Consider the following 13,739-nt stretch of genomic DNA (forward strand, 5'->3'; position numbering starts at 1 on the left):
AAAAAGAATATACTTCGAAATAAACTTAAGGAGTCAACAGACTTGTATACTTGTAAACTATACAATACTGCTGAAAGAAATTAAAGACAAAAATAAAAGAAGACGCATCTCATGTTCATGGATGAAAGACTTAATACTGTCAATACCACCATAAGCATCCTATAATTCAATGCAATCTCTGTCAAAATCCCACTGACATTTCATCTAGAATAGAAAAACCCATATTAAAAGTCACATGGAGTCTGAAGGAACCCCAAATTGCCAAAATGATCTTGAAAATGAACAAAGTTAGAGGGCTCACACATCCCAATTTCAAAACTTTCTACAAAGCTATAGTAATCAAAATAGTGTGACTGGCATAAAGAGAGACAGACCAAAGGAATAAAAAATAGAGAGCCCAGAAATAATCCTTTACCTATAGGGTCAACTGTGTTTTGACAAGTGTGCCAAGACCATTCAGTGTAGAAAAGACCATCTTTTCAACAAATGGTGCTGGAAAAACTGAATATCCACATGGGGAATATCCCTTACACCACATGCAAAAATTAACTCAAAATTAATCAAAGAACTAAATATAAAAACTAAAACTACAATACTTTTAGAAAAAAACATATGGGAAAAGCTTCATATTAGATCTGGCAATGATTCATTGGATATGATGCCAAAAGCATAGGCAACAAAAGAAAAACTAATTGAACTTTATAAGTAACTTTTTAGGATCAAATAATGTGATAAAGACAGTGAAAAAGCAACCCATTAGGAAGGGAAAAAATATCTGAAAGTGATATATCTGATAAAAAATTAATATCAATTGTATATAAAGAACCCCTACAATCCAACAAAATAAATAATCCAATTAAAATGAGCAGAGGTCCTGGCCGGTTTGGCTCGATGATGGAGTGTTGGCCCACAGACCAATGAGTAGTGGGTTAGATTCCGGCCAAGGGCATGTACCTTGGTTTCGGTTGGTCCCTGGCTCTGGTCGGGGTCATGCAGGAGGCAACCAGTCGATGTGTCTATCTCTCCTTTTGTCCCCCTTCTACTCTGTCTGAAGATAAATAGGAAAATATCCTCGGGTGAAGATTAAAAAAAAAATGGACAGAGGACCTGAATAGATATTTCTCACAAGAGGACATACAGATGGTCAACAGAAATGAATAGATGCTAAACATCACTAATCATCAGGGAAATGCAAATTAAAACCACAATGATATTATAACCTCATGCCTGTCAGAATGTCTATCATTAAAAAAAATCAACAAATGCCCGGCCAGGCTCACTGGTTGAGCATCGACCCATGCACCAAGAGGTCACTGGTTTGATTCCTGGTCAGGGCACATGCTCAGGTTGTGGGCCAAATCCCCAGTAGGGAGCATGCAGGAGACAGCCAATCAATGTTCTCTCTCATCAATGTTTCTAATCTCTCTCTCCTTCTCCCTCTCTCTCTCTCTAAAATCAACAACAACCAAAAAACTATATCAACAAACAACAAGTGTTGGCAAGGATATGGAAACTCTTGTGCACTGTTGGTGGGCTTATAAATTAGTACACCCATTGTGGAAAACAGTATGGAAAGTCTTCAAAAATTGAAAATAGAGCTGTCATATGATTCATCAATTCCACTTCTGCGTATTTATCCAAAGAAAACAAAAACACTTAATTTCAAATGATATATATGCACCTCTATGTTCACTGCAGCATTACTAGTAATAGCCACGATATGGAAACAACCTAGGAATCTATACCACTGATAGATGAACAGATAAAGATGTGTGTGTAAATGAAATACTATTCAGTCATAAAAAGAATGAAATCTTGGAATTTGCAACAATATGGATAGACCTAAAGGTATTATGCTAAGTGAAGTCAGGGAAAGACAAATTCCGTACAACCTCACTTACATGTAGAATCTAAAAACACACACAAAATAAATGAATAAACAAACAAAATAGACCCATAGATATAGAGAACAAGCTGATGGCTGCCAAAGGGGTGGGGGTGGGAGATGTGAATAAAAATAATAAAAATAAAAACCAAAAAAAAGAAAGGACAAAGGACTTGAATAGACATTTTCCCAAAAAGTATACAAATGGACAATAAGCACATGAAAAGATATTCAATATTCGGAGAACGCAAATAAAAATCACAATGAGATACAACTTTATACCCATCAGAACGTGTTCTAAAAAAAAAAATAGCTCTGTTGGTGAGGATATGGAGAAATTGGAACTGTGTGCACTGCTGGTGGAGATGTAAAATGTGTACCCACAGCATGCATAAATAAATGCATGTATAAGACCTATCGCTTAAATGTTATAAAGAACAGATATGAGATTACATAAACATGGAAGAATAAAGAATATTGCCCAGCTGGTGTGCTCAGTGATTGAGCATCGATCCGTGCACCAGGAGGTCACTAGTTTGATTTCCAGTCAGGGAACAAGCCCAGGCTGTGGGCCAGATCCCTAGTGGGGAACATGCAGGAGGTGGCCAATCGATGTTGTCTCTCATCGATGTTTCTCTCTCCCTTTTCCTCTCTAAAATCAGTAAAAAAAATTTTTTTTAAATAAAATAAAGAATATTAACTAATTCATTAATAGTGTTCTAGGCATCCTAATGAGATATAAAGAAAAAAAAACTAAGAGTCAACAGAACAACATCAGTACTAACATATTTCTTTGTGCATGTCACCAACTTTTATGATCCCGTTTTTTCAAATGTAAAATGTGAATTATATTACTGAAGGTCATATATATCAAAGACTTTTTTATATGAGGGGTATATAATTATATATTTATTTAGAAATGAGTATTAGAAAGTATTAGAGCATTATTTGCTCTGTTGCAAACACATGAAAAAATAATGGAACTATATATAAGAAAATGTTGCATTTTCCCATGTAAGCTGAATTCTACTCCAGATTTTGCAAATAGTTTTCTGTGCTGCTTTAAGAAAGAAGATTATTTATTTTAACAGTTAGCTTTGGGACCAGAAAATAAATAGCTCAAATAATAAAAAAAAAAAAAATGTACAAATTGTTCTTCATTATGAAGTTGTAATCATCAGCCTATAGAGACCACCTACTACCTTCCAACCTTGTTTAGAAGTTACTCATTACTTCAATCTATATAAAAAAATAAAATGGCAAGTTAATGTTAAAACTTTGGTTTCATTAAGTCTATACTTTTAAGTTATTACCTGAAATCAAGAGAAGTAAAAAGCTGATCAAACTGTTTCTCCAGATCCTTCAAAAGACTAACTGTCTTCTCTTTTGTTTGATTGTGTATGTGTTCGAGCATCTGGGAAGAACATAATGCAAAGACCTAATTTGGTATTTTTGTTTTGTAGAAATTGTACTGTTCAACATAATTTTGAAAATAAAAGGTACTTTTTGGACTTTTCAAAATAATGACACAAGAGAAGAGAAGATGATAAAAATAGAGTTAGTCACATCTTTGTTGACACTGTATAGTAGGCAAAAAGGCCTAGAAAATCCACCAAGTTTTCTAAACTTGATTCTTATCCCTATTTGTCATTACAGGAAACAAGTCATTTTAAATAGCTGAATTTCTCTCTGGTACCAGTTCTTAAATTTAAAAAGTAACATTTTAATTAAAGTATTTTAAAAATATTGACCATTCCACAAACTGCATTTTTAAACAAAGAATTGTTCCTTGAGATCTGTGACCCCTTTCTCCCTTCCAATTTCTCCCTTTTGGAATGTGAATGTCTATCTTATACTTGTCCAACCAATGTATTTTAGAAGCAAATAATTTATTAACTAGTTTCACAGATACACTGTTAAGAGGAATTTGGCCCTTGAGCCTCAACCCATACCTCATTTAGAAGATATTTAGATGAGATTTTGGACTTAGAGCTGAAGCTAGAACAGGTTAAGACTAAATTGGGATGGGGAGAATGAATGTCATTTTACATGTGAAAGGGACATGAGTCTGGGGAGGGAAGCAGAGGGCAGACTGTTATGGGTTAAATTTTGCCCCCTCCCCAAGTTCATATGTTGAAGCCTTAACTCCTATAAACCTTTTGATTGCCTTGGTTGTAAATTTGTTGTTGCTTGTTCTTTGTCACCAAATGAGTGAGCCTTTCTCTTGGGGGATGGGATAAGAAAGAAAAGAGAGTAAAACTCTTTGTGTAAGGCAGTGGTTCTCAACTTTCCTAAGGCCGAGACCCTTTAATACAGTTCCTCATGCTGTGTGTGGGCATATCTGCATGTGGGAGGACCTGCCTGGAGGCGGATAGAGGAGCGGTGTCTCGGTTCCTAAGACCATTGGAAATATGTGTGTTCCAATGGTCTTAGGCAACCCCTGTGAAAGGGTCGTTCGACCCCCAAAGGGGTCGTGACCCACAGGTTGAGAACCGCTGGTAAGGGTATAAAGCCAAGTAACGAGCATGTTAGAAAAATGATCTGCAATGCTCTGAGGCAAGAAATCATGGTTCCTTGATAGAGCTTCTATGTCAGTGAGCTGCTAGCATGATGCTACAAAACCAATCCCAGCAGGCCATCGGAGTTTCCCATTCTTCTATGTGTTTCTCTGTCATTAGATTATCATGCTTAATAAGTTCTAACTTCAGTTATAGTATATCCAAGTATATACATTTAAAGAGACCATGATCTAATTCATGATAGAATTCAATCATTCAAAATGCTTACTTTTACAGCAATACTTAAATGTTCAAAATTACTGCCTGCTATCTTTAGTGCTTCATCAATTTCTTCTGCAATTTTAGTCTCCTAAAAAGGGGAAGGGGGGCCATATACAGATATAAAATATAAAAATAGATACTTAGATACATTGTATTAGTCACAAAAACATCAAGTTACCATTTTGGTTACAAATGCAACATAGACCCACCAAAGAAATCTGTAAACAATAAACAAAAATAACACTGTTAATCCTACTTACTCAGAGATGAAAAACAACATTTTAGAGTTTTAGTTACAGCATTCCAGATTTTTTTTAGATAACTTTTTGAAAAATTAAGATTATATTCTGTAACCACTTTGTAACTTAAAACTATCTTGGAAAATGTATCATGGCAATATTTGTACACACATAAAAACGAACAGCTTAAGGAAAAAAATTATAATTTGGCTATGTTAACATTTAAACTTAAAGTAAAAGATAGCAAGATTAAGTGCTCTCTCTCTTCCCATAGCTCACTAAAGATCTCCTTAACAGCCTTGGCTGGGTGGCTCAGTTGGCTGGAGCATCATCCCATACACTAAAGGTTGCAGGTTCGATTCCTGGTCAGGGCACATACCTAAATTGCAGGTTTAATCCCCAGTTGGGGCAAGTAAGGGAGACAATTGATCAATGCTTCTCTCTCTTTCTCCCCCTTCCTCTCTCTCTAAAATCAATAAAAACATATCCTCTGGTAAAGATTAAAAAAAGATCTCCTTAACAAAAAAGACGTAATACTTAATTCAACAGCATTTTGGAGTTTGCTCTTTTTTCTAATCTTAAATTTTAAAAATACACTGATTAAAGTTATCAGGTACAGTAACAGGTAAATTCAATCTTCCAACATCATCATTATCAACAACAACAACCTATGCCATCAGGCCTTTCAGATGCCATTAAAATAATTGGAAAAATCACACTTAGAATTTAGTAAAATGTACATTATATAAGTTTCACAGAATCTGAATTCAATAACTAGGTTCCAAGGAAAGAAGCTACATACAGGTAAACATCAAGAACACTAACAGAGTTGTCTAAGGTAGAATGGGCTGCCATGGGAATAAAAGAGAATTTGTTCAATGGTTGAGAATAAAACAAGAGGTTCAAGTAAGGAGTATAGGTTTATTTACCTCTTACCTTTAAGCTTCTAAAAGAGTTGGTAATTATAGGAACCTTGAGAGGAGAGGAAAGTTAAGCTACCAGAGATAAAGTAAAAAAGTCTGGCTTCATCTTACTTCACAAATAACATTTTTCATACCGCCATTACAGCTGATGTATTCAAAACAGTCCTGTGTGTGGATGTTGAATGTTCTAAACCAATAGTTAGCTGGTCAGCAGTCTTTTTAAAGTCCTGAGAACAATTCTTTATCCTGAAAAAATGTCAGGTACATTATTTTAAATACCAACATTAATAAAACAGTTTTAACCTTCTAATCTGATTTTTACACTCTGTCAAAAATAATGTGATGACTTGTAAGAACATGCACATTGGGTTCTCAATCATCTATGATAAGCAAAGAGGAAATCATGACTAAATACACTTTCATATAAAAATTTTAATTGAGAATTCAACTTCTTAACAAATCTCTAAAAATAATAGCTTACAGTATAAATTGTGTTTTAATTTCCTAACCACCTCTCCTTACCTGATTTTTTTTAGTAGAGATGTTGATAATCACTGAACTGTCTTAAGCGCAATTAAAGTGAGTACTTATACACATAAATGCCAGCTATTAAAAAAATGCCAACTTTTAAATAGGCCTCGATAAATTACAAACGGTAATGAATTTACTACATAAATTAATTTTCAAGAAAGTTCCAATTCTCATCTATTTTTATCTTTATATCCCCATATTCGCTAGCACACAATAAGCCCTTAGTGTTTGCTGAGTAAGTTAATCAAAGCCTATAACCATTTACAAAAGAAACTATAATATTTAATATGTTACTCTCACAGAAAAAAAAAGACTAAATAATTTTTAAGTTTCAAATTACTTTGAAAAGTGAACAACCATGTTCTTAAAAACATTATGAGTAGATTAGCCCTGAGGAGTCCACATTGAATTCCTGTTTCAAAATAGTAAAGATAAATCATAAAGGAAATACATCAGATATCAAGGGATACTTCTACTTAAAATATAGAACTTTTTGTTGTTTTTTTTTTGTTGAAAGTATTATAGATGACCCCCTTTTTTTCCCCATTGACCCCCCTCCTTTCCACTCCCCCTGCCCTCCTGCCTTCCCAGCCTAGTGTCCATGTTGATTGGTTGTGCATATTAAGTTCTTTGGTTTATCTCTCCCCACCCCCACCCCCCACCCTGTTCACTACTTTCATGATTCTGGATCTTTTGGTTGACAGCTTATTTTTTTATGTTCCACAAATAAGTGAGATCATGTTGTACTTGTCTTTCTCTGACTGGCTTATTTTGCTTAGCTTAATACTCTTCAGGTCCCTCCATGTCATCTCAAAGGGTAAGAGATCGCTCTGTCTTATAGCTGCATTGTACTGCATTGTGTATATGTACCACAGCTTTTTCATCCATTCATCTACTGATGGACAGTTGGGCTGTTTCCAGATCTTAGCTATTAGCAATAGCACTGCTATGAACATAGGCGTGCATATATTCTTTCTGATTGGTGTATCAGGCTTCTTAGGATATATTCCCAGAAGTGAAATCACTAGGTCCATTTGCAGTTCCATTTTTAATTTTTTGAGGAAGCACCAAATTGTTTTCCATAGTGGCTGCACCAGTCTGCATTCCCACCAGCAGTGTACCAGAGCCCCTTTTCTCCACATCCTTGCCAGCACTTGTTTGAGGGTTTGTTGATGGCCACCATTCTGACAGGCGTGAGGTGGTATCTCATAGTTGTTTTAATTTGCATCTCTCTGATGATTAGTGATGTTGAGCATTTTTTCATGTCTCCTGGACATTTGTATATCCTGTATGGAGAAGAGTCTATTGAGGTTCTCTGCCCATTTTTAATTGGATTGTCTGTCTTCCTTTTGTTGAGTTGTGTGAGTACTCTATATATTTTGGAATATTAACCCCCTACCCAATGTATTGTTGGCAGATATGTTGTCCCTAAGAGTGGGTTCCCTTTTCATTTTGATGCTGGTCTCTTTTGCCATGCAGAAGCTTTTTAGTTTGATGTAGTCCCATTTATTAATTTTTCCTTTGTTTCTCTTGCCCTAGGTGATGTATTAGTGAAAATTCCACTACATATGATGAATGAGATTTTTCTGCCTACATTTTCTTCTAGAATTTTTATGGTTTCATGGGTTACATTTAAGTCTTATCCATTTTGAGTTTATTCTTGTGTATGGTGTAAGTTAGTGGTCTAGTTTCATTTTTTTTGCATATAGCTGTCCCATTTTCCCAGCACCATTTATTGAAGAGACTGTCTTTTCTCCATTGTATGATCTTGTCCACTTTGTCAAATAGTAACTGTGCATACTGTCTTGGGTGGATATCTGGGTTCTCTGTTCTGTTCCATTGATCTCTATGTCTGTTCTTGTGCCAGGCTGTTTTGATTATGATGGCTTTGTAGTACAACTTGATATCATATATAGAACTATTTTGAACAAAACTGCTGAAATTAGGGAAAAAGAATTCCTAACATAAGTAGATTTGACATGGAAAATTTAATTTGAAATATAGTAATTTGGAAAAAAAGTGGGTGCTTAAAATGGACTCATCTGCTTCTCAAACTGAAATTTCATTTTGTAACCATACCAGATATAGATATCTAGAAAATAACACAATCAGATTTTACTTGCATGATGTTTAAAAAAATCAGAAAATTTCAACTCCAGATCTCTATTTTCTCTTGGGGGCTGGGGCGGACATCTGGCAACACTGGGTTGGTCTTAACACAGTAATAATTGGCTGGAGGTAAACAGGGGCTATCTCCTTTGGAGGAGTGAACCTTCTTCTGCCTGCCAGTCCTTACTACTCACTGTTTAAACTTAGTCTATCTCATCCAGTGTGTCACCTGCTAGACTACTATTGGTGTTCATCTGCATGGCCACTGACTCACATGGGACCAGAAATATTCCCAAAGATCTATTATAATCACCCCACACAAAACTTGTAGAAGAAGTGACTTGTGGAACAGAAATATTGAAGTTGGGAGAAGTACTGACATTCAATAAACCTGAGTTCTATTTCTGGTTTTGTCAATAACCAGCTGCTCCACTTTAACTAAGTGGTTTTACTATCCAAAGACATAACTATAACTATTCCTTGAGTTTCTGTCTAAGCACACATTTAAGTCTGGACAGAGAAGCTGCAGCAGTAATGTGAAAAGCCACAAATGCTTAAGAATTTTGGATTTCATTTGGATAGGCAATAAAGAACTATAGAGCAAGGAAGAGTATCGAAGTGTTAAGGAAGTAGAAAAAAGATAATTAAATAGAGTAGTAGAAATGGAAACTAAGTTATGGATATGGGAGATCTTGTGTAAGTTAGAATCTGAGAGAATAAAATGAATGTGAGATGAGGAATTGGGTGCATTCTAGAGGCTTTAGTGTCATTAACAAAACTGAAAAGTTCCAAATGAGATTATTCCTTGAGGGTAGCCTATATTTCTTTTAATCGCCACACAATTTACTATCATATTAAATATTTTTAAAGGTTAAAAGTTATACAAAATTAGAATTGCCATCTGAGTAGGGTCCCAGTGAATTAATACAAAGGTTCTTTAACCTTTAAAAAGCTGGAAAGCAACAAAAAGGAAACTTTTTCATTTTTCACTATGATCCATTCCAAAGTCGACCCTAAATGTAAACTTACCTAAGATTAATATGATGGTTCTTTATGTAACAAACATTTATTAAATGTTTACTCTGTGTTCAGACCAGGGATGTAGAAAGCAGCAAAATGTAGTCCATGCTTTTAAAGGGGCTCACAGACTCACAGAGGGAGACATACAGGGGTGGGCAAAAGTAGGATTATAGCCCTGGTCCATTTGGCTCACTCTTAGAGCGTCGGCCCGCAGACCAGAGTCGCAGGTTCAATTCCAGTCAAGGGCATATACCTCAGTTGTGGTTCAGTCCCTGGCCCTGGTCATGCGGGAGGCAACTGATCAATGTGTCTCTCTCATACTGTTTCTTTCTCTCCTCCTCCCTCCCTCGCACTCTATCTGAAGATAAATGGAAGAATGTCCTCAGGCGAGGATTTAAAAAAAAAAAAGTAGGATTACAGTTGTGAGTATGCAAAACACAGTTTATTTATTCTTGTATTATTATTGGTTAATTATGGTATATATTTGTATAACTGTAAACCTACTTTTGCCTACCCCTGCAAAATAAATAGGTGCAATAAAAATGATGTATGTGTTTGTCTCTAGATGGGATATGTTAAAAAAAAAAAACCCAAAAAACCTCTGTATCACTAATTCAAAAAGCATTTATTAATGCACGACTTATGTAAGAATGAAAAAATGAATAAAAGAATCACAAAGTTATTACTTTTCCTTTTACAAATAACCTCTCAATCTACCTCTTCCCAAAGTCCTCCACTGTATCGTACTCGTGCTCCTCTCAACAGTTAACAGAGACGTTCGTTCTTATTCTTTCGCCATGCCTTATTCTCACCCAGTAGCAACAACTTCTGCTAGAATGGTACACTTAGCTTTTCTTGATTGGATGTAGTAATCTTGCTTCCCTCCCCCTCACCCCACTTCAAATAAGGACAAATTAAATTTGCTTCCTTAGGAGCTGGAATCTCCATTTCATTAACAGCTAAGACAAATTATAAACTGAAAGAGAACCCTATAAACAATGGGTTATAAATACTAATCTAAGAATGATATTTTGCCAGTCATGCTAAAATTCCTTTTTCAAAAATACTAAATACTAAAATAAGTGCACATAGAACATACTTTTTAGGTTGCAGTTTGTCCATACAAGAACCTTCTTTAACATATCCATCTATTGAGTAGTATTCTTGTCTCATATTTACAGTTGTAGCAACCTTAGGAGAAAATTAAAAAAAAAACAAAAAACAGAAAGCCAGTCACTAAATTCTGTTTATCCAGAATTCAGGTGACCAGTGTGCCATTCACAGATAAATTTGATAATAGCCTTCAAGATCCTTATATTCTCATTAAATCAAAGAAAAAAATGTACATATATGATATTTTCTACCCTACTTTAATTGGTAAAGAGATCAGTAATTTGGCAATTATCAATTAAACAGAACATTAAATTAACTAAAACACTTCTTTCTACCACAATTCTAAAGGAAATACTATAAAAATTTTACTGTAAAATTTTATAATGATATCTTAAGGTATGTTCAAAACTTTAAATTACTTAGGAATAAATTTAATAAGAAAAATATAATCTCTAGGAAAAGAAAACCAAGTAACTTATTGAGAATCATAAAACAAGAACTGAATAAATGGAGAATCATATCAAGTTCCTGGAGACAAAGATTTAATATCCTAAAACACATCTCATAAATTAACAGAATTATAAAGTTCATATGGAAAAGATATAATGCAAGAAGTACAAATGTAATATGGTAGAGATTTATCCCACCAGATAATAAAGCTACTTTAATTAAAACACTAGGGTACTGGCACAATAGAGAACAGAGCCCTGAGACAGACCCACATATATATATGGGAACTTAATATAGAATTCAAGTGACACATCAATTAAATAGAGGAAGGATTATTCAATAAATATTCTGTAAAGTCAGCTAATCATTCTGAAGAATAAAGTTTATACCCACCTTACATCATACATGAACATTTAAAAAGATCAAGTATATACCTTTTTAAAAACATCAGTACTTAAAAAAATATATAACTCTTGAGATGGGAAGGTCTGCCTAATCAAAGAAAACCTAGAAGCCATGAAGAAAAGAGAAAAAGACTAAAGAGGGAAACATTTTGGAAAAGCGAAATGTAATTAAAAAAATTAGAAGTGAAAGATTAGGAGAAAACAGGTAAATACACAGGACAAAGTGTTAACATCACTATCACATGAAGTATTTCTACAAGTTAGGAAAAAACAACTCAAAAGGAAAATATGCAAAGCCTCTCAAAGGGTCTGTTGAAGATATCTGAAAAGTTGCTCAATTTCACTAGTAGTCAGGGAATTGCAATGTAAAACAAGGAGATACCCATTTTTTGCCCATCAAATTGCAAAACATTAAAATACGACAAACAAAAACATGAATTTGTTTTGGAGCTAAAAATTAACAGAACTTGCTAGTGTAGAGATACAGTGAAAAATTGTGAAAACCACCTAAATGTTTATGATGAAGAGATTAGTTAAGAATTACAGCACTTATGTAGAATGGTTTATTATGCAGCCATTGAAAGTAACGCAGGAGACTCTAATGAGAAAAAGTTAATATTGCTAAGAAATAAAAAGCAGATGACTAAATGTTATTGGTCTCTCATTTAAATATACATCTTTGGTGGGGAAAATTATGTTCTATCAAGGTTTTCAATATGATGTATTATTAGATAATTTGGGAAAAAGTATTACCTTTAACAAATCTCACTGGATCAAATGTTATTTTTAAGAAACCCTCCCCCTAAAATTGGGGATCAAAACCTTAATTTCTATCTTCTTCATTTATTCCCCCTTTGGCTTGACATTTCATAGTAAGGGGTTAATGTTATTATCAAGAGGCTTATTTTTTAAGCAAACATATCCTCAAGATTTTATTGTCACATAATAAAACAAAATACAAGGCTTAGAACTGCATCACTGTTTCACTCTTCTTATCTCCTCCCAGTTCAAAATGGTTGCATCTCTCAACAGCCAGCATTCTCTTAGATTTGTAGTTGGGTTCAATGCATTCAAGCCTTAACACAATTTTTGCACTTTTAGCCTTTTTACAGAAAATCAGCTTAGTCTGTCCTCCACAGCTTCTCTGCTTCCCATCATAACACACTGCTTTCCTTGTGCAAACAGAATCCTTGCCCTTCCCGTATTCTTTGTGGGGTTGATGCTTGCTTGCCACACTTACAAAAAGCCCAGCAGATTTTAGGAACATTCACCATGTTTGTGACAGTACTAGTGGCATGGAAAGAAGACTATTAACAGATATGATATAGGACATTTCTCCCCCCAAAATTAAAGAAATATTAAATACAACTGATTTAGAAGACTTCAGTTAAAACTGGACAAAGATTCTTAACTTCTCATATATATAATAAAGATTTCTTTCCCTCCCCACTCCAGCTTGTCATTTAAGTTCTTTTTATGGTGGTGTTTTTACTTGTTTGTTTTGTTACTTGTAAATGAAAAATTGTGGTCAAATTTAACCATCAGTTCTTCTTGGTTTCTAATTTCAGTGATATGTTTAAAAAGGCTTCCCCATTTATGATTATATTTTCTTCCAGTTTACGTTTTCAATTTGTATGTTAACATTTCCAATCCACATGAGATTTTAATATATACTATTGATTGGGTAACTGATCCTCTCCTTGGGCACAATCTATTTTTGGACTCAGGTCTGAAAGATCAATAAAATGCTGGTATTTCTGGAATGATTCCTAAGTATAATCTATTGGAAACAAAATCTGCCATCTTGCTGTACAGAATTATTAATATTGCCCTGGCCGGTTTGGCTCATAATGGTTTAAGCGTCGGCCTGCGGTCCAGAGAGACCCAGGTTTGGTTCCTGCTGGGGGCATGTACTTCGGTTGCGGTTTGTCCCCAGCCTGGTTGGGTCGTGCGGGTGGCGGCCACTCAATGTGTCCTTTTCGCATCGATGTTTCTCTCTCTCTTCCTCTCTCCCTCCCACTCTATCTGAATAAAAAAGTGGGAAAATGTTCTTGGGTGAGGATAAAAAACAAACAAAAAAACCCCATTAATATCAATCAAAAGCAGAGAAGGGATGTTATAACAACAACAACAAAAACCCCACACAACTATGAAAGATAAATACTGGTAGATAAATAGTATTCACCTAAACTCGAAAATAAAAACAAATGTATACCTGAATGGAATCATTTCAGGCTTAAGTTTTAAATATACGCAGCATTACCTTTAACATTAAAGATAAATTA

The 13,739-nt window shown here is 34.7% G+C and overlaps 1 protein-coding gene across 2 annotated transcripts in view; it reads right to left on the reverse strand.

The window, feature by feature from the left end:
* The window catches only part of RNF17 (ring finger protein 17), a 140,249-nt gene that overhangs the window by 121,374 nt on the left and 5,136 nt on the right, over window positions 1-13,739 (reverse strand). For both annotated transcript variants that reach the window (XM_036252513.1, XM_036252512.1), the window contains exons 3-6: window positions 10,587-10,678; window positions 5,962-6,073; window positions 4,673-4,753; window positions 3,199-3,299 (exon numbers count right to left, since the gene is read on the reverse strand). In XM_036252513.1, the coding sequence (XP_036108406.1) occupies window positions 3,199-3,299; window positions 4,673-4,753; window positions 5,962-6,073; window positions 10,587-10,678 (386 nt within the window). The remainder of the gene's footprint in view (window positions 1-3,198; window positions 3,300-4,672; window positions 4,754-5,961; window positions 6,074-10,586; window positions 10,679-13,739) is intronic.

The sequence above is a fragment of the Molossus molossus genome, unplaced genomic scaffold (assembly GCF_014108415.1).
Source record: "Molossus molossus isolate mMolMol1 unplaced genomic scaffold, mMolMol1.p scaffold_m16_p_10, whole genome shotgun sequence".
In the NCBI taxonomy this organism is placed as follows: domain Eukaryota; kingdom Metazoa; phylum Chordata; class Mammalia; order Chiroptera; family Molossidae; genus Molossus; species Molossus molossus.